Below are 25,826 nucleotides of genomic sequence, written 5' to 3'. Positions count from 1 at the left end.
CATTGTGGCCTCGCACCTCCAGGATTTCTTCCTCCCACTGTTCAAGGACATGCAGATTAGATTAATTGGCATTTCCAAATTGCCTGTAGTGTGTGTGTGTGTGTGTGTGTGTGTGTGTGTGTGTGTGTGTGTGTGACAGAGAGAGAGATATGAATATGTGTGCATGGAGTTGGCATGTTCTCCTTGTGCTTGGTGGGTTTACTCCGAGTGTTCCAGTTTCCTCCCGCAGTCCCAACACATACAAATTAAGCTAATTCCGAAATTTCCTGCCGTGTGCATGCATGTTGGTGTGTGTAACCCTGTACACAAGATAAGCAGTATAGAAGATGAAAGGCCTTATTGGTCAAAGTTACTTTACAGTTAATTCATTTTCTTTGGTTAGAGTCATACATGGTAGAAGACCAAAGCAATGCTGCAGCAGTTGCCTTAGGTTTAGATAAATTTTCAGTGGTGGCAGGACAAGTTGGAAGTCATTATGAATGCCATTATGGGGAAGGTAGGAGCATGTTGATGAAAAAGTATAAGCCAAAAAACTCATCTTGGAACTAACTCATACTGATATGCAAATTATTTAGGCTTTACAGAAAAACATTTAACTGCCATTATTTCTGAAATAAAGTTCTTTTAAATTAATAATATATGCGCGGGTGATTAATATTACGGGATATTTCAGTCAGTTTGACTTGGCTTGTAACAGTAAGAGGTTATAATTCCCATAATGACTGAAGTTGGCATTGGTAAAAGATAACACAAATCGTAGTCACACGATGTTACCCAAAGCGCATGCGCAGTACCATGACGCCGTTGAGCTATTGCTGTAATGCAAACAGCTTCCTATTGGACATAAAGGGCACTAGATAGGGAGCAGTATCTATTATCTCACGCCCTTTGTAGTGCTCCTGCGTAGAAACTAGGAAGCCGTTTGGTAGTTAGTCGATGTCTAAGCAGCGACCAGCTTATTTGGCAACCGGAGAAGCAGCGGGCAGGGCTGCGAAGGGATCTCCGGGAATCCTTACAAGACTCGCGGGGTAAATAAACTACACCTCGGCGCGCGGTGATCCCAGGAAACGCGGCTAGTGCGCGTCTCCGCTTCTCAGTAAGTTGTTGAAAGAAGGAGTTTGATGGTTACCTCACGTTTTTCACGAGTTTCATTATTCTGAAGTTGTTCACAAGTTGGTCAGCGAGCTCACTGGCTAACAAACACCTAGACGGCTAACAAGACTAGAGATTGAAAAGATAAGTTAGCATACTAGCTAACCGGAATAGCTCAGCTAGCTGTGAGTCAGTGTTCTTTAATTAGCCGCGCACCTTAGCTTGTCGGTAATTATCAAGGAAAAATAAGGTAACTTAAGGCACTCTTGGAGGGTAACGAATTGTTTGGAATTGTTGTTTTGGTGAACTGATTGAGGTCATTTATTTATTAGTTATTCAGAGGAGTGAACAGTGGCTTTAATCTGCTTCATTAGAGAACTGCGTGGCTAAGCTGCGTTAGCCACTGTCTTTAACGCCTGTGTGACTGAACATTGTCCGTCTGTCCGTCCGCTCGTCGCTAGCTAGTAGCTAATGCTAACTGTTCAATGGAGTTCGTTAGCCTTTCAGCAAGTTGGCCATATTTTCGGTATTATGTTGATTCACTCGGTAATGGAGTTAACCGGCACTGGTGTAAGTTTAATACGGAGATATGTTCTGAAATCTGAAAGGGAACATCTGTCGGGATAGGTTTAAGCTTATAACGAGTACCTTTCATTTATAAAAAGTTCAGGATTCCTAACATTTACCTAGTTTGAGTGGTTATAATCAGGTGTTGGTCAGCTCGGCTAGTAAGCTAACTAGCTCACTAGTAAAACTCAGCGAGGCAGCGGTTTCAGGAGAGCAACCGGGAACTGAACCCACTTCTGTTACTTTATACATTTATGGCAAAGTTTTAGATGATATTCTTAGACATCTGGTAGGATTCGAGCGAGTGCGATGTGATTTATTACACAGAGCGTGAGTCTAAATCGAATATTTTTTTTTAGAAAGTTACTAGTACAAGTAGGGATCGTAGTTAAAAGGGTTGTAAGAGTGTACTGCCAGCATCTGAACGTAAAAGATAAATGTAGACACAAGTGCTTTTTCACATAACAGACTGTTTATTGCACTGTTGTGAGTGTGTTTTGGTGTCGGCTACATTTGTGTAACCAGGTTAAAGTGAAACACTTCAGATTTTTTTTTGCCCAGATGTGAAGTGCAGCAGGGCAGCATAACAGTGATTGTATTTGGTGTTAGAATGGGTAAATTTATAACTTTTTTGATATTTAATAAACAAAATTTAATTGCAAATTTAAATATCTGTAGTCTATCCACCAATATCCATCCTCACTCAGTGATATATATGCACACACACACACACACGTATATATTACATGCCTAGTGATTTTTGTTGTAGTATCTAGGTTTTCCATGGTTTTTTTTCTCTATTGATTACACTATACATGATTGACAATCTGCAATTTCTACTTCATTTTTATAGTCTATGTTACGTTCCTTGCTGCTGGATGTTGGAAATGTCTATCTGTCTATCTGTCTGTCTCAGGAAACTAACAAAATAAATTGTTGTACTGAAACTGCTGCCCAAGAAATGAGTTGTGTGCATGCTGTGTTTTAGGGGGCAGGTGTTTTCTCATCACAGACAGACATGGGTCACGTGGTGTTCCGAATGTGATAAGATTGATAAAACAATTGATGGAGCATAATTGTGCTTCTCACACCTAAACTTCAGCTCGTCTTCCTTCTTTGTCATTTCAGAGTTTTAGATTAGGGGTGTGGTTGACTAATGAAAAACATTGCAATAGTTTCTTTTGCATTAGGATGATTATTCAAGAAGAGAATTTAACATTTAAGGAATGTGTCTAACTTGAGAAATACTCACAGCACCCAACCCATTTTTTTTAAGCCAGATTTGTTTAGATTCTGAAAACTTGATATAGTTTGTCATGCATTTTAATAACGCACTCAGATTCTTTTTATGCTATTTATATTATTTATCCACCTCTGTAAGCTTTTGCAAAGAACGTGCTTTTTAATGAGCATAAGGTGTCTTGAAGAGCTCAAACAGCTTCCGTTGATCAGTTGTTGTCACAAATTGCATTACATTTTATGGCATGTGGCAGATGCCTTTATCCAGAGTGACTTTCAATTCATTACATCTGAGCAGGTGCGGGTTAAGGGCCTTGCTCAAGGGCCACTTGATGGTAGTGGGGTTTCAACTTGGCACCTTCTGATCTAGTTGCACTTAGGTTCTTCTTATTTCAAATATTAATTAAATACATTTGCGCAATTGCATGTCCTTGTTTTGTAAGTTGCTTATTTCATGTTGCATCTAAAAGGGGAAGGTTGATTTCTGTCAGTCTATGTTATGTGCTGGTCCAAACACTCAAAGCTGTTTAGTAGCCATTGATGCGTAGTGAATATAAAGGGATGTGGGATCGATGAGTCTCTTATAGTGTATTACCATGCCTGCTGAGTTGTCCATGAGAGAGCCACTGACTAATAATGTGGTCAGACAGGCATATTTTTTAAGCACAACATGGCAAAAGAGAGATGCTTGTATTCTTTTTAAATTTTGGCACTTTTTTGGTTAAAATTTTGTGCTTAACATTGTGTGTAAATGGAGATCAAATAGACAGACAGTTGTCACCTCTCTTGTTCTGAGGATTGTTGGTCTGGTTTACTGGTAGCAGTCAAAGTTCACACTTATTCTGGTATTAAAAAATGCTAAATGTAAATCTTAATTAGTGCCAATGGTGGAATTGGTGCTGCTTTAAATGTCTGTATTATGCCTGGTCTTAGAAAAAAAAACACTACTACAATTATTTATGAGTGAACTGAGGCTTCTTGACCACAAAGTCTGGTTCATTTTGATCAGTGAGAACATAAACGTTCAAGGATCTGGTAGAGGTGGTCTTGGAGACAGTACAGCCTACTTGGGCATGGATCGGGTCAGATATGGACGCTTGACGTTCCTGAGCACGGAATTAGATTGCTGTTTAGACGAGATATCATCGGTTTGTCTTCCCCAAAATCTGTGTACGCGCGTAACACGCTTATCTCATCCTTTGACCTACACGGGCATAGCTGATAAAGTAGAAAGGAACGTGAGAACGTTGCTCTTTACATTTTTTTAAAAATATCAATAACAACATTCATAGCACGAAAGTTAACTTCCTTGTTCTCTTCTTCTCTTTTGTTTAATGGTGGTGAACAAACCAAGCAGGTGCATACTGGTGCCTGCTTTATCGGAGAGTCTAAACACGCAAGTGTACCCGAAAATTGAGAACAAAAACAGTGTGAACGCTTGCCAGTGTGGTAGGGGGAAGCAATTGTTCCTGAACATAGTACAAATCAATCATGTCTAATGTGAAAATGCGCTAAAATCAAGTCCTTTAACAAACAGGAAATACTATTGGTAGTAAAATGGACTATAAAAATGGCCATGACTTCCTGTACTGTAGTAGATCCTTAAGCATAATGTAAAATGAAGAAGTTTACTCTTAGTTATTGTCTCTGGTCATCCATGGACTTATTTTCTCGGTTTAGTGTTACGCAATAACATATTTCGTAGCTTTAGCAGTTGTAGAGTGAGAACAATGAGCCTAATTCAAATTTTGTCACATACACAGTGTTATGTAGTGTAATGATTATTAATGAAATCATTACACTACATAATGCACAGTATGAAATACAGTGAAATGTTTTTACTCAAATACGTTTTGTAAGACAACTGCTTGATGATTTCTGGTTTCTGCTGTCCTGGTGGCTGCTGTTATTAAGAAAGGTTGCTCTTGTCACTCATTGAGAGGCTCTTCATTTGGTCCAAAGTACAATCTGATCAAATGTTAAGTAAATGGTTGAAAGTTGTGAACAAGGCTTGTTCTAAAGTGGACTATATGAAGAGAGATTTATTAAAGCAGCACATACTTTTGTCAAGGCTGAATTTTTTTCAAAGTCTATCCATGGAGATAATCTGTTGGGCTCAACCAAGCCATTAGCTCGACTAAGCTATTTTATTGGACTTCTGTGCTTGTCACATGACACAAGTATTTATACAAAGGTTTGTTGACCAAACTATGAGCTACTCTGCTACGATTAGTGGCGATATGCCCCCTTGAGCTCTTTAGTATGACAAAGTGGTATCATGTCAAGTGGTGATTTTTTAATTTATTTATTTTTTAACATACAGTGCACTTTACTTTTTGTACAAATGAGATGTACGCTATCATTTGTGGTTATTATATGGTTATTAGATGGCAGATGTCACTATCATTGTTAGTGGCACCTCCCACTTTTAGCCATTTTGTCTGACTTCCAGGTAAAAGCCCAGAGTGGGAACTGTGGAGCATGCGCAGAGAACCTAGTCACATTTCTGTGTTCGATTTAGTTATATATGGAGTAGCTCAACTCTCAGCTGTGTTATCTGGGTGTGCTAAACCAACCTTGAGAAGTTTAATTTAGTACATTTTTAGTCTGACTATGTTTACTTTTATTATAAAAGTCTACTTTTAATTAGTCAAACAAAAGTCTCCAACTGCTCTGGGATATGAATTCTCAACACTTAATAACTACTTATTAACTTGTACTGAATCTTTGAAACAACAAAGATCCTTCAAAGTAACATACTTTTCATTTTGTAACACATTACTGTTAGCTGACCCTTTGACAGTTTAATTTAGTCAGTCTTCGATTCATTATGTATCATAGATATTGTATACCTTTGGTCATACCCTCCCCAATCTGTTCACCTGTGTTACAGTTTAAGTATGACTCTGATCTGTGGTTTGAAAAAGAGCAGCTGTGGAAGATTCCCATGCTCGAGAAATTCTGGAAAGAACATAACAGCTCAGCCCTGTGTCATACAATAGGGTTTTGCTGATGGAGCAACTCTAGAACTCTCTGTGTGCTGCAGGGAGATGAATGCAGTGCCAAGGTATTCATCAGGACGTAAACTTACCATGTGCTTGTGTAAAAATGCTTTTTAGACATTTATGTTTGTGGGTCTTTGTACACCAGAGTACGTCAGCGACGGTTGGTATGTCGCGATAAGGTCTTGCTGATGTATAGAAATTAAACTTAACTTTGAAAATCTCTGTTAGATTACCACCATTTTATAACTTGAAATAAAGATGGCACTAAGGAGTTCTGGGGGTAATGGCAGCCATTTTAGGTTTTGGTTGGCTGTTGGTTAAAAGTGTGCTGCTGATATGTTTAAGTTGCCAGCTTACATTTGGATAAGTGGTATACACTGTCTCTAACTTGGATGCTAGCACACTTAATTAAATAATGGCAGACATGTTTAATATGTGAAGCCCTGCCACAATCGGGTTTCCACTGTTAGGCATCTGGGCAAGGCCTATGCGCATATAAAATACCCAGCCACTCGAGATGTAGGGAATCCTCATTGCCCCTAGCCTGGAAAAATGGCTGGGTTGGGGAATGAAGGGCATCCAGTGTGAAACCTGTATCAAAAACCCGCTCACTTTGATAAATAATACAAGAAAAAAAAAAAACATAAACCATACTATAACCATGCTGACTAGCTTGTTGCTTAGTCTACTGCTGTTGGTCACTCAAGTTTGCTGTACTGCAATTTCTGTTCAGATTGTTTGCATTTGTGTTAAAAGTTCACATGAGTAGCACAGCACTGATGGCCAATCAGGCCTGTCACTGTGTAAGTGTGATCTTGCAAATTACCACATACAAGGCACCATAAACATACTATTAGACTATTCAATCCTGCACATTAGCCACAACCAACTGCCAGTCAAATAGTCATTGCAGTTAAACAGCTAACCTGACTAACCAAGATATTAGAAAACTTGCAGTCTAAAATATTAACACTTTTTGACCACTTTATGGACCTTGCTTTAATGATGCATTAGCTTTTTAGAAATCTCACCATGTTTTTATTCAAAGTCATGTTAATGACAGTCAAGTTAAAAAAAAAAAAGTTTTTTTCTATTTGGCAATCTTTTGTCTGAGTGTGTGTAACAGTTACATGCCACTGATCGCATTCAGCTTGTTAGCAAAGGTTATGAGCTGCCCATCATGCGTAGTAGCTAATACAAGCTTATATTTATATAATAAATATACTGTCAAACTATAGTAAACTATAATAAATTATAGTGTATAACGGAAACAGTCTTTAATCAGTTGTATAGCAGATGAATGTGTACATAATTTTTGGGGTGTACTGATTTCAAAACGGATGTGGTTCAAGTATATTTAAAATAATTACCTTTATAGTAGGTAGATATACACAATGTAACACTGTTTAGGTGTGGTGCTGACCAGAAACCTGTAGTGTTTCCAGAGTGCTAGTTGATGTTAGGTGAACTTGGAGTATAGATCTGGTTCATCAGGTTCTGTTTTCAGTTAATCCTGTGTATGGACAATATGCACCAATCTATGATTCCTGATTGAATACATTAAAACCCAGGTGTTCACCCAGTGAACGCACAGCTTTACACAGTTGTACACAACTAGCTATCCACAGAAGTGCTTAAAACTAGAATCATTCAGTTTGACCATTGGATTCTGAAGGTGATTTCTTTGTTCAGGATCCTGAAGGTTTATAACAGGACAACTTATCCTTGAAAAGGTTCGACTGGGAGTTGTTATGTGCTTGAAGGCTGCATACAGTAGAAAAACATGTTCTTATGCTGCCCCGTGTAACCTTTTGATCTTATCTGCAAATTTGCTTGCGGGTCTAAGGAAGGCTCTGTTTTTGTGCATATGTGTGTGTACGTAGTTTACACTGTAGCCCATTTGAGATCTCTGTGAATGTGGGGGATGGGTAGATGACTTTCCGATGTATGTGTGTGTCTGTGTATTGGGGGTGAGATCGAGGCTATGCTCTTTGAATATGAGCATTCTTTTGTGCCCACATAAAGAGGCGTAGACTCCACTTCCTGCCTCAACTCTCACTGCCCTGTCGCTAGGGGCAATACCAGGTAAAGCCAGCGGCAGATGCAGGGTTAAAGACATCCATTTTGTTAGGTAACACCCTCGTGGCCTGATCTGTCATTGGTGTTAAAATGGCAGGGCTTAACCCTTGATGTGCAGAAGTAAATCAGCAAGGGGTGTCCTTACTTACCCTGCCAGCTGACTGCAAGACAAGAAGACACATTAAAGATACAGCGAGCATGTAAGCATGCCAGATTGTCTCACTGATTTCTTTTTCTTCTTTTTTTTTAATCCTCACCGGGGATTATTTGGGTTTAGGGTTAAATCCAGGAATCCGCTTAGACGGAAGATAACGGAGAGGCTCATTAACTGTCCGGCGTCTTGAAAGAACGTGTTCGATAGAAAGGATGTTTGATACGTGCACTCTATTTGTACTTTCTCTGTGTTCAAGTCCAGTCAGTTGTCATCAGTTGTCTGTTGTTGTGTAGTCGTGTTGAGTCACACGCAACTCTGTTGTTGAACCTGTTCCCTATAGATGGTCATTACATCTCCTGCAGGCCTCATGAGGAAATAGTCCCTGTGTTCACAATCTTTCTTATTGCGGCATGCAGAGACTTGTTTTTTGTGCATTATGTAGAACGATGTTGCCTAGTTAGGTTTTCCAACGAATGTCAAAAAGTCTTTTTGTATTATATATATTTTAAGGTCAGTTTCCTTCTGAAATGGTAGTAATTGTAAAGCATCCATTTAAAACCATAATGTTTTAATGATTTGATGCAGTAGTTTTGCTAATTAAGTAACAAATATTGTATGAATTTTTAGCAGTGCATTATCTGCTTATGATTTTAGTCATCCTCAAAATCATATAAAGCTAACAACGGTTCTTCTTTTTAGTTTTTTAGTTTATTGAGCTTAAGATTTTGAATAATGTCAGTCAGAACTCGGCTATGTTATAGATCAGACACTGATCTATTTTTTTTTTTTTTTTTTTGGACAATGCACAACTTCACAGAAAGAAAAACTGAAAAAGTAATGTACATCAGATTTATTTCAGTTATATGGTGCATAAAAAAAATAAAAAATTGCATAGTAGAAATCTATGGAATCATGTATTCCCAGCAGTTAAGGTTTAATTAGTGTGTGTGTGTGAGGTGTGATATCAAAAAAAGCTAGGTTAATTTTTGTTATTAATAATGTTTTTTTTTATATGTTTTGTTAATAATTTGATAATCCTTAGTGTCACTAAAGGTTGAGATTTTCTCAGATTGCCTACAGACAACCACATCCAGCAGCATTATTCCTGCAGTATCCCTAAAGCAAAGTAAGACTTTCTCACTCAGCCCGCATCTCAATTCTTCAGTGTCCTCTTTGAGTTGTCTTTAGTATAGCAGTGTAAATTGTTTTAAATCCTGTAGCTTTGTTGCCCCTGCACATACCTACATTTTTACATGATTTGTTCAAACAGAGGGCACTTTACGCATGCCATTTTCAGCGATGAACAAGCGTACTTACTCGGTGGATCCTAAACTTTTTTGCAGTCAATAACTCTTGACTAATAGGTCATAGAGCAAATATTCAAAAATATAATGCTCAGTTTTTAAATGAGTGCAAAAATGTTCTGGATATTTGCTGGAGCTATAGGGTGTTATATATATTTATTTTTTTAACACATTCTTCTTTTTCTTCTGCTGTGGATTAAACCCTTTCAGTTAAAGCATCCAATAAAACAGACTAGTTGTAAGCGCATAACTATAATTATAAATATATTACCTTTATAAAGATAGCTCATGTCTTTCATCACTGTAGAAAACAAACTTAACTAACAAACTAGCTCTATATATTACATGCTGCCATTTTTAGCCTAGTAAGTTAAGGTGCTTTAATACAGACATGAAAGAATATGTGGGTGATAACTTTCCCTTAATCCGAAAACAGAGCAGAAAAGTCACCAGATTCCTGGAGTTTGGACTCCTGAATACAGTCCATACAGTGACAATGAAAAGCTTGAATTATTTTAGTTTGTTGTTTGTTTTGATTAGGGTTACATGCTTTGTTAAAAAAAAAAAAAACATAATTATTTAGACACACATTGTGATTTTAACTAAATTTATTTAATTATAAAATGGACCTTTTTGTATTAAAACGTATTTATCTAGGCTAACAGAAAATAATGGCATAAATTATCTCATTAGGAGGATGCTTTTTATTATTACTTCAATAGTATGTAAAAAAAGTTCTATATAAATTCCAAACTGTGTGTATTACCAGAAATAAATTGCAGTATTTTGTAATTACATAATGAGATGAATTGTGCAGCAGTAGATTAGATTTTTCAGTAAATGCCTCTCACCAGTGAATTGTCCATCCCTGTTATATGTATGGTATACGTTATGGTATATTTATTTATGGAATTCAACATCTGCCCTTGGATTTCTAATACAAATTATTTGTTTTTGAGTAAGCGGCATTGGTGTGAAGACACCTCATATGTGCCAGGAACTAAACTCTGCATCTTGCTTTCTCCCTGTTCAATTATGCAAGCTCAAGTTGTTCATGTTGTCTGCTGGATAATAGGATTATAAATCATTTCAATGTTTAAGTATAGAACGGTAAAGAAAAACAGTACTGAATCTGTCGGAAGGATGGTCAATATGAGACATTGTGAATTATAGTCCTGGGATGAGCACAGGACTCAGGATGATTACAGCAGCAGCTCTTGGCTATAAATCTACTAAATCCAGGTAAACCTGATTCCCTGAAGCAATGATTCAGTGTTTTCATGAAGTGTAAACTTCCAAGGAATCTACTTCCAAGGAGTCACAACAGTTACAGGATCTAGACATGCATGGGTTGTATAACCAAACCCTGTATGATTACATGTCCATTTATTGATTGGTCACTGGTGATATCAGGTGTCAAAAGATCATGTTTATTGACCCACTCTCCTGAGCTTTGTCCCATACACCTTGATAAATTTTTGTCACACTGCAGTAAAAATAGACTTCCCTGCCTTAATGCTTATACTTGGTTTTAGAACGGTTGCAAAAACAACCTGTGCCTCCAAGTATAGGGATCATCACTTTCTTTTTTATAAACTATTAACTTCTTGTATGTGTGACAAAGATATATATCTCAAACCTTGTGTTGTCAGTTGATGCAGCATTTTTGTTTTGCTTTCAGAATTTATGATCCTTATGTAACCTAATTTGATGCAATCATGGTTACATAGAGATGTTATGCATACAAGCAGGGTAAGACATTGCCACCTTTTGTGTTTGTCCGTGCAGGTGTTTTATTAACCAATGACGAGGAAGATCTGTATAAGATACTTGTATTTTGGAATGCTAAAAACCCCTCCCCCCTCGGGCATGTGCGTGTGTGTGTTAGAGAGAAAGACTTTGCCAGTCTGTCTCTCGAGGGGTTAAAACCTGCCTCAGTCTCTTGGCTGCATCTGCAAACCGGTTTAAACTGGTTTTCAGGGAAGTGCTTTGTGTGTCCCATGGAATCTTGGGAAGGGTCATGTGGAGCCCTAGTGATGTCTCATACGAGATGAGAGAAGGCCTCTGTGTTCAGTCAGCTCACCCTTGGAATATTTCTCACACATACATGTTGTATAACACAGGTACACCCAAACAGAGTAATGTTCACAGAAGTTATGTTAATGAGGGCTATAATATACTTTGTGTGTGCTCATTTTATTTAATTTTTTTTTTTTTACTTTTAAAAAGATGTCCGGACAGCTGTAAGCCTGTGTTCTTTTATTTGTTGCACTGAAAACTTAAACTAGAAATTGTTTATGGTTTTTCTTACTTCAGATCTTGAACTTAAATTGTTCTTTGGTATATGTTGTGTGTGTGTGTGAGCGAGCTAAGGAATTTTATATTTTACTCTGGCACACCAAGTAGTTTGACAATTATGGTTAAAATGCCATAATTTTTTTGGATATTTTAACATGTCTCTGAACGTAAGAGAAGCGCTTATTACTATCAAGTTCTATGAACTGTATTGTTTTGATAAACTTCCATGATTCTTACATGATTTTCTCCTCTGTATAGGGGCAAGGATGTCTGAGGAGGCGGTGCGCCAAACACGCAGCCAGAAGAGGGCACTGGAGCGAGAAGCACCAGCCCTCGATGGAGACACGAAGCGAGTAAAGCTAGAAAAAGGGGAGCTTGGTTCTAGCAAAGTGGCAAACATCCTAAAGTCTGGGGAGGTAAAAGCCACCATCAAAGTGGAGGTGGAGGCAGAAGATGAGCCAGTGGACATGAGGACTCCCCGCAGGTAGGCCATGTCGCAGCAGAGTCACTGCTGAGTCTTAATGTATATGATTTGTGAAGACTTTTGAAAAGTCATCTGCATAATTATTACCGAACCTTCTCATTTGTGTGGCAATATCTGGTCACCTGTACTTACTTTTAGTTTATATCTTTTGTAACTTTAATCCCCTTAGGAGATAAAGGCTCACACTTTTTCAAACTTGTGGCTGTTCGCCCTCAGAGTTTTGTCTATTTGTCGACATGTTAAAGTGGTTTTATATCATAGTTTAGCTTGTCATGTTACTTTCATGTTTTGTACTAGTCAGTGAAGGAGAACAAATAAATTTTATATATATATATATATATATATATACACACACACACACACACACATTTTGTAGGGTTAATGTACCATAGTCTATGGTGTGTGTGCTTTTACCCAAGCTTCACAAAAAATATACTTCTCATGTGCAGGTATTTCTGCATAAAGTCATGCAATGTGCTTCATTGATTTAGTACTGCAACCAAAGTTTTTTTTTTGTTTCTTTTTTAAGTTTGAACGTAGTGTGCATGGTGGTTTTTCTCTGGGTACTTCAGTTTCCTCCCACAGTCCAAAGACCTGCAGATTAGGTTAATTTACGTTTACAAATTTCCCGTAGTGTGCGAATGAGTGTGTAAGTGTGTGTGCCCTGTGATGGATTGGCACCCTGTCCAGGGTCTACCCTGCGTCATGCCCTAATTCTCCTGGGATAGGCTCCAAGGCCCACTTGTGAACTTAAATACAGGATAAAGTGGAATAGACGATGAGTGAGTGAGTAAACGTCGTGTAAACGTCGCCTAGTGTGCACAAAAGAGAGGTACATTATCATGAAAATGATCCCGGGTTTAGAAGAAATTTAGAGAACTAACATGTAATGTTAAAGAAATCCTCTGATTTCTTTAACAAATTCCGTGCTCAGTCAGACTTTAGTCTAGAGACTAGAGCAATTATAAAAAATGCTCCAATATATTGTGTGTGCTATTCTGTTCATTTGGACGACATTGTTTTATTCTGCAATGTAATCTTTGTCTTACAGTGCAACATAATCAATCAACAGTCTTCTCTATTTTAAAACTCGTGAGGCCCCAGGGTAGGCGTAAACTTCCTCATAATAATCATGTATCAAATGGTCTTGCTTAAAAAAATATTTTTGGTCATACCTTCTATGCTTAAATGAGTTGTATTTTGTCATAGAGTACACAATCTTTGCAAGGCACACAAATGTGCATGTTTGTCTACAGGCATTTTATATTTCTGTTGGACTCAATCCACAGTGCTTTATCATTGGGGTGCAAATTAGTGACAGGAAGTTTGAATCATTTTACTTCGCTACCCTGTGACAACCTCCGCTAGTCACGTGACAAAGGAACGAGGAATTCGTTCTTTTTGAATGTTTTCAAAAAGACCGAATTGTTCATGAACGACCCATCATTAGTGCAAATTGGTGGTGCAGATAAAAAGGCTGCAAACATCTTTCCGGTTTGCACAAAATCCAAACTGTATCTGTTAGGGACAGAAATCACCAGTCACCAGCCGATGCTATACTATGATCCCAGGTCCTGATTTGATTAATATACAGATTCTGTCTGATCACAATTTTATACATATCCCGATATTATTTAATTTATCCTTTCCAAATTTCCAAATTTTTTTGTTTTCTCACCTTAAATACAAGGGCAGCATTTAAACACTTTAAACTAAATTCAAATATAAAAGACATTTAAAGCACTCAATCTTTTTTTGTATCTCATAATTATTATTTCTAAAAAAAACTGATGTTTCACTGCCTCAAGTCTTGAGCATGTCTAACACTTGTGAGCATGCAGGCATGCTCAGCTTCTAACGTGTATTTCGAAATGAATTAGTGCTTGTGGTGTTGAGACTGGTTTAAAAGTGTAATAAATGGGTTTCGAAATCACACGTAGAGTTTGGCGACAAAGGCAGATCTGAGACATTTTAGCCTGCATAACTTTTTTTAATTCCCTTTTTTCCCTTTTGATGCCATTACAGTGTGTTTCTGTTGCACTACTCGGAAGCTCATTACTCTGCACAGAAACAGTTATGTCCAGAGTGATCGGTCATCACTAATCGACCAGTGCATCCCATTTATAAATGTAATAAATATGTAAAAGTTGATTCTGGAGTCAGTGTAGAGATACACAAGTGGGCACACAAAAGAATTGCGAAAGTCATAACTCGATCAGTTCCTAAAGCCCTCTGAAATTTACTCGCTAAACCAAAAATCTACCTGCATTGGATTTTGGTGCTTGGCGGTCAGTTTATTTACCTTTAAGACCATATGCAATGTGAGTGTGCTTTAATTGATGCCATTGTTTTTATGACATTTGACTGAATTTCATTGTGATTCTCTAAAATACACTTATAGAAAGCAAAAAGCTTTATGGGAAATATTCATTTTATAGCATTCCTAGTCTTTATTAATGTACACTTCAGATAATGGCTTATGACCTGAGTAAGGGAGCAACAATAAAGCAGAGTGAGTTGCGGGGATAAACACAGCGATAGGTTAAAAGATTCGGATACAGACTGACATGCCTGGTGACCTGCTAGCCGTGACAAAGTGGGTGAGAGACATGGAGGATAAATTTACAAGTTTGATGGATTTCAAGGTGACTAAAAATGGGGCTTGGCGATTATATAGACATAAGAGAGACCTAGGGTGAGATTGTCCCTTTTTTTTTTTCCATTTGCATTACATAACCTGTTGGTTTTGTAAAGTTGTGCCAGCATCTGAATTTCTCCCTGTGGTTGCTGTCTACTCTATTTTGATCAGTCTGTTATTCTAGAAAACATCCAAAGTAAAATTCTCAAAAATAGGCCCATTTTTGTTTCATTTAGGCTATATATTTTGAACATTTCTTCAATTACATTGATTGCCATGATGTGTTTTTTACCATTCACTGAAAGAACAGGGAGACGATTTCTTTTGCTATATCGCCCGCTCCTAACTGAAAGACTGGTAACTATCACACAAAATGTATTAGCAAATATTGCAACAACCCAGAGGAAGAGATTGTTCTGATGATGCAACATGGTTGTTTTCCAAAATTTTCACAGTGGAGTTTACTTGTGATTGAGACAAAGTTACATGATGCAGGAGCGAAACTCTGTCCACCAACAAGTAGACACTTGTTACAAACTAGGAAAGTTAAACTTTCATTGTGCTATTCGTCACCGTAAACATTTTTCCGCCAGTGAAGAGAATATTGGCACAAAATTCACTTTTCCAGACTAGTTTCCCCTAAAACTCTTAGTCATTTCTGTGGAAGCTAGGCTCATCTCCCACGTGTTCTTTATTTATGTATTTATTTTGGGACTGTATGCTCTACATGATTGGTGATTTGCAATTGTACCTACATGTCTTTTGTGTAACTGTCCTTGCTACTGCATGTTTGAAATCTGTCTGTCTGTCACCATGGCAAGGGACAGATTTTCAGTGATCTGGAATACATAAATGGTTTTCATCTACCTTTTCAGGGAATTTCAGTCATTCTGTGAGTTAAGTGGCTTTGTGATGCTAGATAAGTGCTTGGTGAAATTCAAAGCAAGATTCGCCATCAGTTGGTATACCTCTCTTAAACAGCCAGAATAGGGTGTCACTTTTTGGGTCATGAAAGTTTATGACATAGCCAGTGGAGCTCTCTACCAAATCTACACAGGGTGTGAAAAATGCACAGCAAACAAGAATCCTTGGGCGTTACTACAGTACATGTTTAATTACATATTCAGTGACATGATAATGATGACACACTCCAACTGTGTACACTGAGCAAACTGATAGTTATTTTTTTTACCACCAAAAATAAGAAATATCCAAACAAGCATATTTGTCGACATTTTAAGTTAAAGTTAGTTTTTGTTTATTTCTGTCTGTCTGTGTCTCTAGTTATCTATATGAATATATGGTAAAAGGTGGCAATTTACAATAACTAATAAAATATTAAAGATTTAATTTCATTTTATGATGTCACTATCTGATTCAGAGTTTGAGAAATTAAGCATTTTAGTGAACCCTGACCACAAATAAAAAATAAAAAAACACCTTTCCCCTGAAGAGTGAGTCTGATCTAAACCACATTGCAGTTAAATCGCAAAGTCTGATTTAATCCACCTGCTTTTATAATCTACAAAATGACTTGAGTGAAAAACTGTTTCAAGTTATACACTTTCCCTTTGGGGTTATTTAAGTTGTCTGTCTAATGCCTTTTTTGCTTTAACTTGAGCCTTAGAAGACAGAATGAATGTCAAAAAACATTAAAGATTTTTTGTAACAAAGGCACTGTAGCAATGCTTAGATGGATATTCTGCTTGATGCCTCTTGTGAAACTAGTTAGTCCCTCAATACTAAACTATTATTGACCTCTTGCAGTCTGGGTTTATCATGAACGGTTAAAGTCAGGTTAGTTGTCTTCCCCATGTACAATAAGAGTTGTTACATGCATTTGACATGGTAATATGCTAATGGCACACAAGGCTCATTATTTAAATATATTTGAGCCTTAGAGCTTTATTTTTAAACTTTCAACACACTGACATTTGCCGGTTTCCCAGACCCTTATTTAAGCACCACATATATAGAGAACTGAAAATGGCTTCTTAATGCTGTGGCCTAATGAAGAGGACAAAGGGATGACTTATGACTGTGATGTGGGGGAGGGTAAAAAGTTAACTGGTATCAAACACAAACTTTTTACTCAAAAAGAAAAAACTGTGGCTGTTGATTTCCTGGAAACAAACTCTTACTCAAGTCATGTTTAAGTTTTTGGACAGCTCCATTTTCTGCTGCACCTGAACGCTTCCTGCCTTCACAAAATGAAGCCGACGTGTCTCAAACTGGTTCCAGCCGGTTGTTGCTATGGTTTCCATGCAGGAGGGAACCACTGAAGTAAAGGCAGATATGAGTCATGTGATCTGAGGGACATTCTCATGTCATGTGATCTTGGGTACTCATTAATAACCAGGAAGTTGATGATGAGACGGTTGTGGTGTGGTTTTGGGCTTGCTATGGAAACTGCATCATGAAGTTCCAGTCATTTTGAGAACTATCATTGTGCGTTATGGTTTTATGAAGACCACTTTATTTATGTAAAAGTATTAAAAAGGCATTTTTTTATTAATATTATGCGCTAAGCTCTTGGTGGGTCAGAGTGCTGTTTGGAGCTCCACATTGTGTTCTTGTTTCTTTGTCTGACGGTTTTGTAAAAATACAGAATGGCAGGTACAAATATGCACAACCTGTAAACAACCAAAAGAGTTGAACATTTAAATTAAAAAAAAAAGTCCTGTGGTGAAAACTAGTACTGTAACACAAGTGTTTTGATGTCTGTATGAGGTTTTCTCAGTTATTTTAGTCAAGTACCCCTTCTTTTATTATGAATGCTTAATGAATCATACTTTGAGAAACATGCGACCACAGGGTCTACAAATAAGATTATCTGCGACACATGCACAAATTGTCTCTAACCTTAGTTAGCAAATGTCCACTGAGTTCTTTAGTCAGCCACTGTTGGGCATAAGAGACAAATTAAGCTAAAAAAATTATTGCCAAGACCTTTGGCCTCTGGCATAATGCACAGAATTTTATAAGGATGAAGTTGTCAGTTCATGCTTCAGTTAACATTTTAAATCTCTTTGGAAGACACTGACTATCGTTCTGCCAGTTATACTGAGTGGTAGAACTTCTCAGAGGCCCCCCCATGTCCCTCTGTTCCAGTTGTCTGATGGCAGGAAAGGTGCCCTTGTTAAAATGAGTGTTTTGCCTTTAATGTGATGGCCTAAGATGAAGAAGGGAACACAATGGACTGGATGTCGGCCATTCCCCTCCCCCACCCCTTTTCCAACAGTTTGGTTCTGGGAGGAGCCACAAACCCACACTGGGCCTGGAGAAAATGTCCTTACAAAGAGACAACATGCAAAGCAGCTCTTGCATTCTGTTGTGTACAGAGAAGACAGATGGGTTAGCCCGCTTCAAATAAGGTCTCCTTTGGTGTAGGGTGAGCATGTGTTTACAATCGGTTTGGACTGTTTAAAGTTGCAAATTGTAGCTCTCTAATGCCTCCATGCTTTATAGGGTTAAACATCTTGCGCAACATTTTGTTAACTTTTTATTCCTTCACTGTTCATATAAATTTTTTAGGCAGTCCCAACCATAGTTTGTTTGGGGAGGGGGGGACCTCAAAGCTGCTGCCATCTTGTGGCTAGTGCATATTATAGTTTTATTAGTTCTCACAGATGTGCATTTTCAAACCTAATCTCAGATATTCTTTCTTTTTTTTTTTTCCCTAATCTCACATAGTGAAATAAAAAAAGAGAGGCCCCCAACACCAGATGATGTAATTGTTTTGTCAGACAACGAGCCTGGGAGTCCACAAATGAATGGAATCGGCCACGGCTTGAAGAAAACAGACACAGACATGCTCATGGTAATCTGGTTTTTGTTATTCTGCTGATCTTGCAGTTTCTGATTATACTATAGACATTGTCATTTCATCAATCATTGTCTTCTGACTTGGGTTAATTCATGACGAAGTAGAGAATTAGAATAGAGTTTATTTTATGTGTGCAGAAGAGTAGCCCTGAAGAGCGGGATAAGTTTATCAAGCAGCTAAAGGAGGAGTTACGTTTGCAAGAGGCCAAACTGGTGCTGCTCAAGAAACTCCGTCAGAGCCAGATCCAGAAAGAGAGTGTTGTACAGAAGGCAAGTCTAAGTCCATTGATTGTGGTTGTTCTTAAATTGCTTTACTTTAAGTTAAATTTTAATTGGTAGTCTTCTCTTTTCAAACAGACAACCAATTCCACATCTAATCCCCCACCTCTTGTAAGAGGCAGCATTTCATCTGGTAAAGCCCCACTGCAGGTCAGTACAGATTTCAAACGTCCCAAGTCATTATTGTTACTGTGCGAAAAAGTAGTAAATAAATTTTTCTGTATTTGTGTGCATGTGTTTGTGTGGGTGTTTAGGTTACATCTAGTAGACCCTCAGGCACAGTCATTCCTCCTCCTTTGGTGCGAGGTGGTGCACAAGTTTCCAAGCATACATCGATAGTAATGCCACCATTAGTCAGAGGCTCACAGGTACACAGTTTATCTTTAGCTGGGACATTCATAGTAAACTTGCTTAATACTCTTTCTTTTTTTTAATTGCCTGCTCTGTGTGTGTGTGTATATGTGCAATAGCCCATTGCTGTAACTCCTCAGCAGATAGCCACATTGCGGCAGCAGCAGCAGCAGCACTCGGGCTCTGGTCCTCCTCCATTGCTGTTGGGTCCTCGCACCTCTGTGCCCAATGTTCAGGTGCAGGGTCAGAGAATCATCCAGCAAGGCCTGATTCGTGTGGCTAATGTAGCCAACACTAACAACCTGGTCAACATCCCACAGGTCAGCACATTTTTTATTTTTTATTTTTTAAATGGATGAAACCAATGTAAAAGAATAATCAGTTTCTGAATAAATCATTGTTTCATTTTTTAATGAATTAAATTGCACAAAAAACACATTTTGCAATGCTAGGAAAATTATAACAGTCCACAAACGGTAAAAAACAAGGTGAAACTAGATATAGTCCCAATTTTTTTCATTAGTAAGAGCTGATATAATGGTTTAGCGTTTGTTACGGAAGTATTTGCCTATCCCTGAGCATTTATTATATAATAAAGATAGAAACAGAATTAGTTTGATTGGACAAATCCTTTTTTTTATTTGTTTGTTTGTTACTTCTTCCCTCTTTAGGGCTCACCCACTGGGTTAAAGGGTTCATCAGTCTCCTCCCAGTCAGGCATTGGCACCAACGCCTCTACGATAAATGCCAATGACTCCCCTGCCAGCCGACAAGCTGCTGCCAAACTGGCCCTGCGGAAGCAGCTGGAAAAAACCCTGCTGGAGATCCCTCCTCCAAAACCTCCTGCACCAGAGCTTAACTTCCTTCCATCAGCTGCCAATAATGAGTTTATCTACCTGGTGGGACTGGAGATGGTGGTGCAGAATCTGTTGGATCTGGCTAAAAGTGAGCACTTGGTTTCTTGTCTGTGAAAAAGTCTGACGTTTCTTTCAAGGTAAAATAAGGTTAACACACCTTGTCCTGCACCTTGTCTTATCTAGGTAAACAGCAGTCTAAACAGGACAGCCCCTTAATAGAATCACCAGTGAAAGAGCCATTTACGTGTGCGCAGTGCCACACAGACTTCACCTCACGCTGGAGGGAGGACAAGAGTAACAGTTCGATCCTGTGTGAGCAGTGTATGAGTTCCAACCAAAAGAAGGCCCTGAAGGCTGAGCACACAAACCGCTTAAAGGCAGCTTTTGTTAAGGCCTTGCAGCAGGAGCAAGAGATCGAGCAGCGCATCCTTCAGCAGACTTCCTCATCCTCTCTAAAGAGCTCAGCTGCTTCCTCATCATCCTTACCAGTGGTAAAATCGGAGCACCGCATACTGGTGTCTCCACAGTATAAAACAGGACGATCCTCACATCAGCAGCAGTCAAGCAGGGCAACAGCAATCAGCTACCACTCCAGCACCATCAAGCAGGTGAGTTCTGTGTTCAATACCAAGCAGTAATGAATCACATTGTTGCATGTATTTCCTTCAAGTACATTTTTGTAAAGAAATCCACATCCGAGTTTACCTTTTCTTTTTCTTATTATTAAAATTTAGATTAGCCCAGTTCACATTTTGTTCTTTCATTATTATATGTTCATTGGCTTAAGATCTACACCAAAATGTGTGAATTTCTATATTTATCTGGCACAAATAAGCCCAACGCACTGCACATCTGTGTGGAGCAAACATCCAAAACCCATTCTTAAATTAAATGCATGTTTTTCTCTTGTGAGCAGAGTCCAGGACAAGTGGTGCGTAATGTCCCTCAGGCAGTGGTCAGTGTAAATTCACGTGGAATGAGCCGCAACTTCTCATCATCCAGTCAGCTGCAGAATGTTGTCAATGCTGCCGCACTGGTCAGCAGGCCAGGTAAGCATGCTGGGAGGGCTGGGCCAAATAGCAGCAGAACCACCAGCAGCAGCAGTAGGCCCACAACCAGTGTCTGGAGGAAACAGAGCAGCACTCCCACAGGTAGATAATGCCGTCTGAATTGAGACAGATCCGAAAGGTCTGCCCATTACACTCTTTCTTTTTCATATTAATGGTTGTGTGTACATGTGTGTGGGTGTTGGTTTAGTCATTTTACAAAAACAGAAAAGAAAAAAAATCTAATTGTTGCACACTACCTTTTTCATTTTAACCCTAACGCCATCTTATTTTCCTCCTTTCTTATTTCTTGTATGAAATTCTAAAAATGTTTGCATTATTGTATTTGTGCAGCATTGTGTTTATGAATAAAATGCATCTTGCTTACTTTATCTTGCCAACGTGCAATAACTTATTTGCATACCTGTTTTTAGCCTCCTCAAATAAAGGCCATATTAAAGCATAGCCTAAAGTTTAATGAATGTTTAAGAATATTATTATAATGTATATGAATTTATTTAAAGTTAAAACTGGTCTATTAATGTTTTAACTGATTTTATATTGTATATAATATATAAAATTATATAATTTTATAAATATATAAAAACTTATTTATTTAACTCTATTTTACCTTTATTCCCTGTGAATAAATAGCTGTATAATTAATAGCGGTATAAATAATTCCTTGATAAGAAAAAACATAAGGACCACTCACAGCTAATGTGAGTAACGTGAATTATCTAGTAAAACAGCATTGTTAAGGTCTGGCATACTAAAGGGTAACTAAAAGACCATTTACCTGACATGTTGGATGTAGGAGGAATAAGTTAGTGGAATAGGCTAGCGCCAAATCATTATGGTCAGGCAACTTTCCTGGAGCATTACAAAATTCAAATAATTGGCAAGCTTATGGGCAAGTACCTATGGACAGTCAATAAGTGAGGGCAATAAAGGCTATCCCAAACCGATGAAAGGGATACTGTGCCACAGGTCACAGAAAAGTTTAATGACCATTTTAATGGTTTTTAAAAATGAAAATGAAAAAAATTTAATAGTTACAGCACCGCAATGCATTTTACTTGCAAACATAGTACCCATGCTAACCACTGTCCAGTAAACAGCTTACAATGTCCACACAATGTCGTTGAAAGTAAAAACATAGCAATCGAATGCTGTTGTTTGTATCATTTATCTGGGAATGTGATAACACCAGAATGTTTTGCTAGGAAAAACCCTGGTCAGGCATTAACGTGAATGTTATTTTGGCATAAACATTGTTACAGTCCAGGTATACCCTGTAACACCTGCCTGTGTAATAACGGTGCTCAGACATGGTAAACCACAAATGTAATACAAATATTTAACCTTTAAGGTAATATACCCACAAATGTAATAAATATCCCACATGTATAGCATTACAATAGTGCGAAGTTTTCTAATTTCTGAAAGTTGGAGATTTTTACCTTCCCACAAATCTTTTCAAATGTAATAACTACTTTTATCTTTTTGGAAAATTTTTACTTTTATGGGATTATTACATTAAAAGCGACAGATTTGTTACATTTGTGGGCTGTAATTACATTAAACACATCCCTTTTTATGGAACCTGTCACGGGCTATTCCCCAATGGTTGCGTTCACTTCATCAGGACTTCCACACTTTGCACATATTGTTCGGAATGGTTTGAGGTGCCTAATGAGAAGTTCAGAGTTGCCATGGCCTGCACAATTCCCAGTTCTTTGAGATAAGTCTCATCTCCTGTAGCTGCTAACAGAACTTAAGAGGTGCCAGGCATCTTTTACAGGCTTTAACGAGTTGATATTTGGTGGTGTTAATGCTTTGACCCACTAAAGGTAGATTTGAATGATTGCACTTTTAGTATGATTGAAGTGAACATTGATTTTTGTTCCTAAATCATAATGAATTACTATAAATTCTGATTATTTTGCATCTTGTATACATAATTTATATTATTGTCATTATTCAGCAGACTGTACTGATTTCTGTGCATTCCCTTTATACAGGTGTCACTATGGCCTATGTCAACCCGAGTCTTTCTGTACTCAAGACAACGTCTCAAGCAGATCGTCAGCGGGAGTATCTCCTTGACATGATCCCATCCCGCTCCATCTCCCAGACTACAAATAATTGGAAATAATGCCTCCCTCTATTGTCGCTGCTCCTTCACTGATCTCTCATGCTATAAGTTCTGGACAGCAGTTGGATATTAAAATCAGAAGACCAACTACCAAGCAATAAAAGCATTCTTTCAAACTCTTAGTTTTACTGAGGACCTCTTGTCCAACCAGAAATAATCCTCTGACACAGCAAGTCCTGAGAGACCTTTGGAAGGATCAGATTTAACACACAGACACATACATGCACATGCACACGCACATGCACACGCACATGCACACGCACACGCACACGCACACGCACACGCACACGCACACGCACACGCACACACGCACACACACACACAGAGTGTCGAACAGGAGTTTTGTGCTTCAGGTCTATTTATATGCCCCGTTTGCTGCAGTCTCTGCTACAGCCACACTGGTGATGTCTGTCGCTCACTGGTCTCCATCATGTTTGTGTTTCTGCTGCAGTTGGGATTCTTTTGGTATACAAATTCAATAGTTAACTCCTTCATTTTAGCACACATGCCTTCTTCCTCTTAAATAAGCAGGAGGTACCCAGGCTACACAGGATTTTCCTTTTTTCCCCCCTCTTTTGGATTCTAAGGACCTAAGATCTAAGACTGCTTCGGCTTTGTAAAAAAAATAGATTTTCAGTGTGGCTTACACATGCTGTCTCTTAAACAGTACTATGACAATACTATGGGAGTACAAAATATGTAATACTGATTCATTATTTTTTGGACTTACTCTCCCCTTACATCCCCTTTTGAGCAGTCCTGTTTTGAGGGCCAGCATGTAAAAGGTATTGTTAATACTGTTAAGGTGGTTTTACATCTGCCAGTTTAGTGTGTATTTTTAAATGCTAAGATAAGCTTAAAAGATGTAACCAAGTTTTTTTTTTTTGTGGTTTTGGGGTGGGAGTGCGGGTGGGTTAAGAGGCAGGGGCTTGGCACCACCACAATGGGACTACTATTTGTATTGTTTTGTTTTGAATTTGCATCCTCATCAGCTCTTCTTGAAATCATGAACTCTGTCGTGATTTTCCAGAGCAAAAGGGACAAGGTTGGGACTTGGGGAAACTTTTGGTTAAGTGTGTTGAGTGTTGTTGTTTTTTTTTCTCCTCCACTTTCATTGTTTCTTTTTAATGCTTTTAGGTTACGTTGGTTAATGGGGATATTTAAAACTGTACATGGTTGTGCTTCACTTTAAATGAAGGATAATTCAGTGGCCTAGACTGTTTGAACTACTTGATCATCATAGTTTTTTATAAGAAATTTCAAACATTCAGTTAAAGACTAAATGAAAAAAAAAAAAACAGGAATGCCTGGAATGCCTTTTTATAAACATGTCAGAAGCTGATTTGACTGTAGTACAGTGTTTAATGCTTAGTAGAAAAGCATTGTGTGGGTGAACGCACATTGTCTTTTGGCTTATCTGAGATAATAAGCAATTTTCTTATGTAAAACTGCTCAGATGTAGGACTGAATGGAGAGGAAAAAAAAGAAAATTCGATCCCAAAACTGTGGGAATGCTTTTCTGCTCCTGTTGCTCTAAACTGATTTGGTCACTGGGAATGTTCATGGAATTTCAGTTAAGCTGGAGGGACCGGTAGTCCATGATCAACAATTTTACCTCCACACCACTTCTCTTTACAAAAGCCTGTATTTAAATACTCTCAGCCAGAATTTGTCAGCTTATAGCCTGCATGAACACATGAAGGTGGAGTTCTTACTGTTCCCAAGCTCTTCTCTCAGGGTCTGAGCTGCCTGTGGAGTAAGGTGAGTATCGGACTATGGTTTTGACTACTGCCTGCTGCTGAGAGCTAATGCCATTCCATTGTCCAGGGATGCCAGCATTGTATGCATCCCTTTTCTGCATTGTACAAAAAAAAAAAAAAATCCCCATTTTCATTAATTTTTTTTGGTCTGTCAGTAAATGATTATAATAAAAACTAAATTTGATCTGTTGTCTTTTGTAATATAAAATTGTGTCAAAAAAACAAGCAAACAAACCTAAAAGGTTTTAACCTTCTTTTAAGAGACTTTAAGTAAAAAAAAAAAGTCAACTTTATCAACATGATAAAGGGACTGAAAGGGTTTTTACAGACAATGATGTACATTTTCTGTTTGTGAGAACAAACTGTTTTATCAGCGCAAAAGCATTAATATAAACTACTGTTCATAGTTATAGATAATTTATAAGCAAATCTGGTTAGTTAAAAAGTGTTTAAGTATAAATCATTGAAATATTATGCTAAATTCAGCAATTTAACACCAACATTTAATTTGAGTGCTTTATTCATTAATCAAATAATATAGTTTTTTTGTTGGCCCATCTGTTTAACCATGTAGAGTACTGTGCAAAAGTCTTAAGACAACCCTTTTTTTCTTTATATTTTGCTAGGAAAATGAGACCGGTATAATGATTTATTGCAACATATACAATACAGTTTAAAGCACAGAGTTTG

General features: G+C 38.0%; 1 protein-coding gene across 3 annotated transcripts; it reads left to right on the top strand.

Moving 5' to 3' along the window:
* The first annotated feature begins 868 nt into the window (after window positions 1-868).
* Window positions 869-24,718, top strand: gatad2ab (GATA zinc finger domain containing 2Ab). 3 transcript variants are annotated; one of them, XM_053513355.1, is made up of 11 exons: window positions 869-1,096; window positions 11,997-12,222; window positions 18,554-18,680; window positions 18,824-18,955; window positions 19,043-19,114; window positions 19,219-19,332; window positions 19,459-19,635; window positions 19,987-20,260; window positions 20,356-20,780; window positions 21,089-21,323; window positions 23,243-24,718. In XM_053513355.1, exons 2-11 carry the CDS (start codon window positions 12,005-12,007, stop codon window positions 23,374-23,376), a joined length of 1,908 nt encoding a protein of 635 aa, XP_053369330.1. In that variant the 5' UTR covers window positions 869-1,096; window positions 11,997-12,004; the 3' UTR covers window positions 23,377-24,718. The 3 variants fall into 3 exon arrangements, with proteins under 3 accessions (XP_053369330.1, XP_053369328.1, XP_053369327.1); XM_053513353.1 differs by having other exon boundaries at window positions 19,456-19,635; XM_053513352.1 differs by having other exon boundaries at window positions 870-1,096; window positions 19,435-19,635.
* Window positions 24,719-25,826: the final 1,108 nt, after the last annotated feature.

This window comes from Clarias gariepinus, chromosome 15 (genome assembly GCF_024256425.1).
Source record: "Clarias gariepinus isolate MV-2021 ecotype Netherlands chromosome 15, CGAR_prim_01v2, whole genome shotgun sequence".
NCBI lineage: Eukaryota > Metazoa > Chordata > Actinopteri > Siluriformes > Clariidae > Clarias > Clarias gariepinus.
Note: the sequence above shows the minus strand (reverse complement) of the source record. Positions and strands in the feature narration are given on the sequence as shown.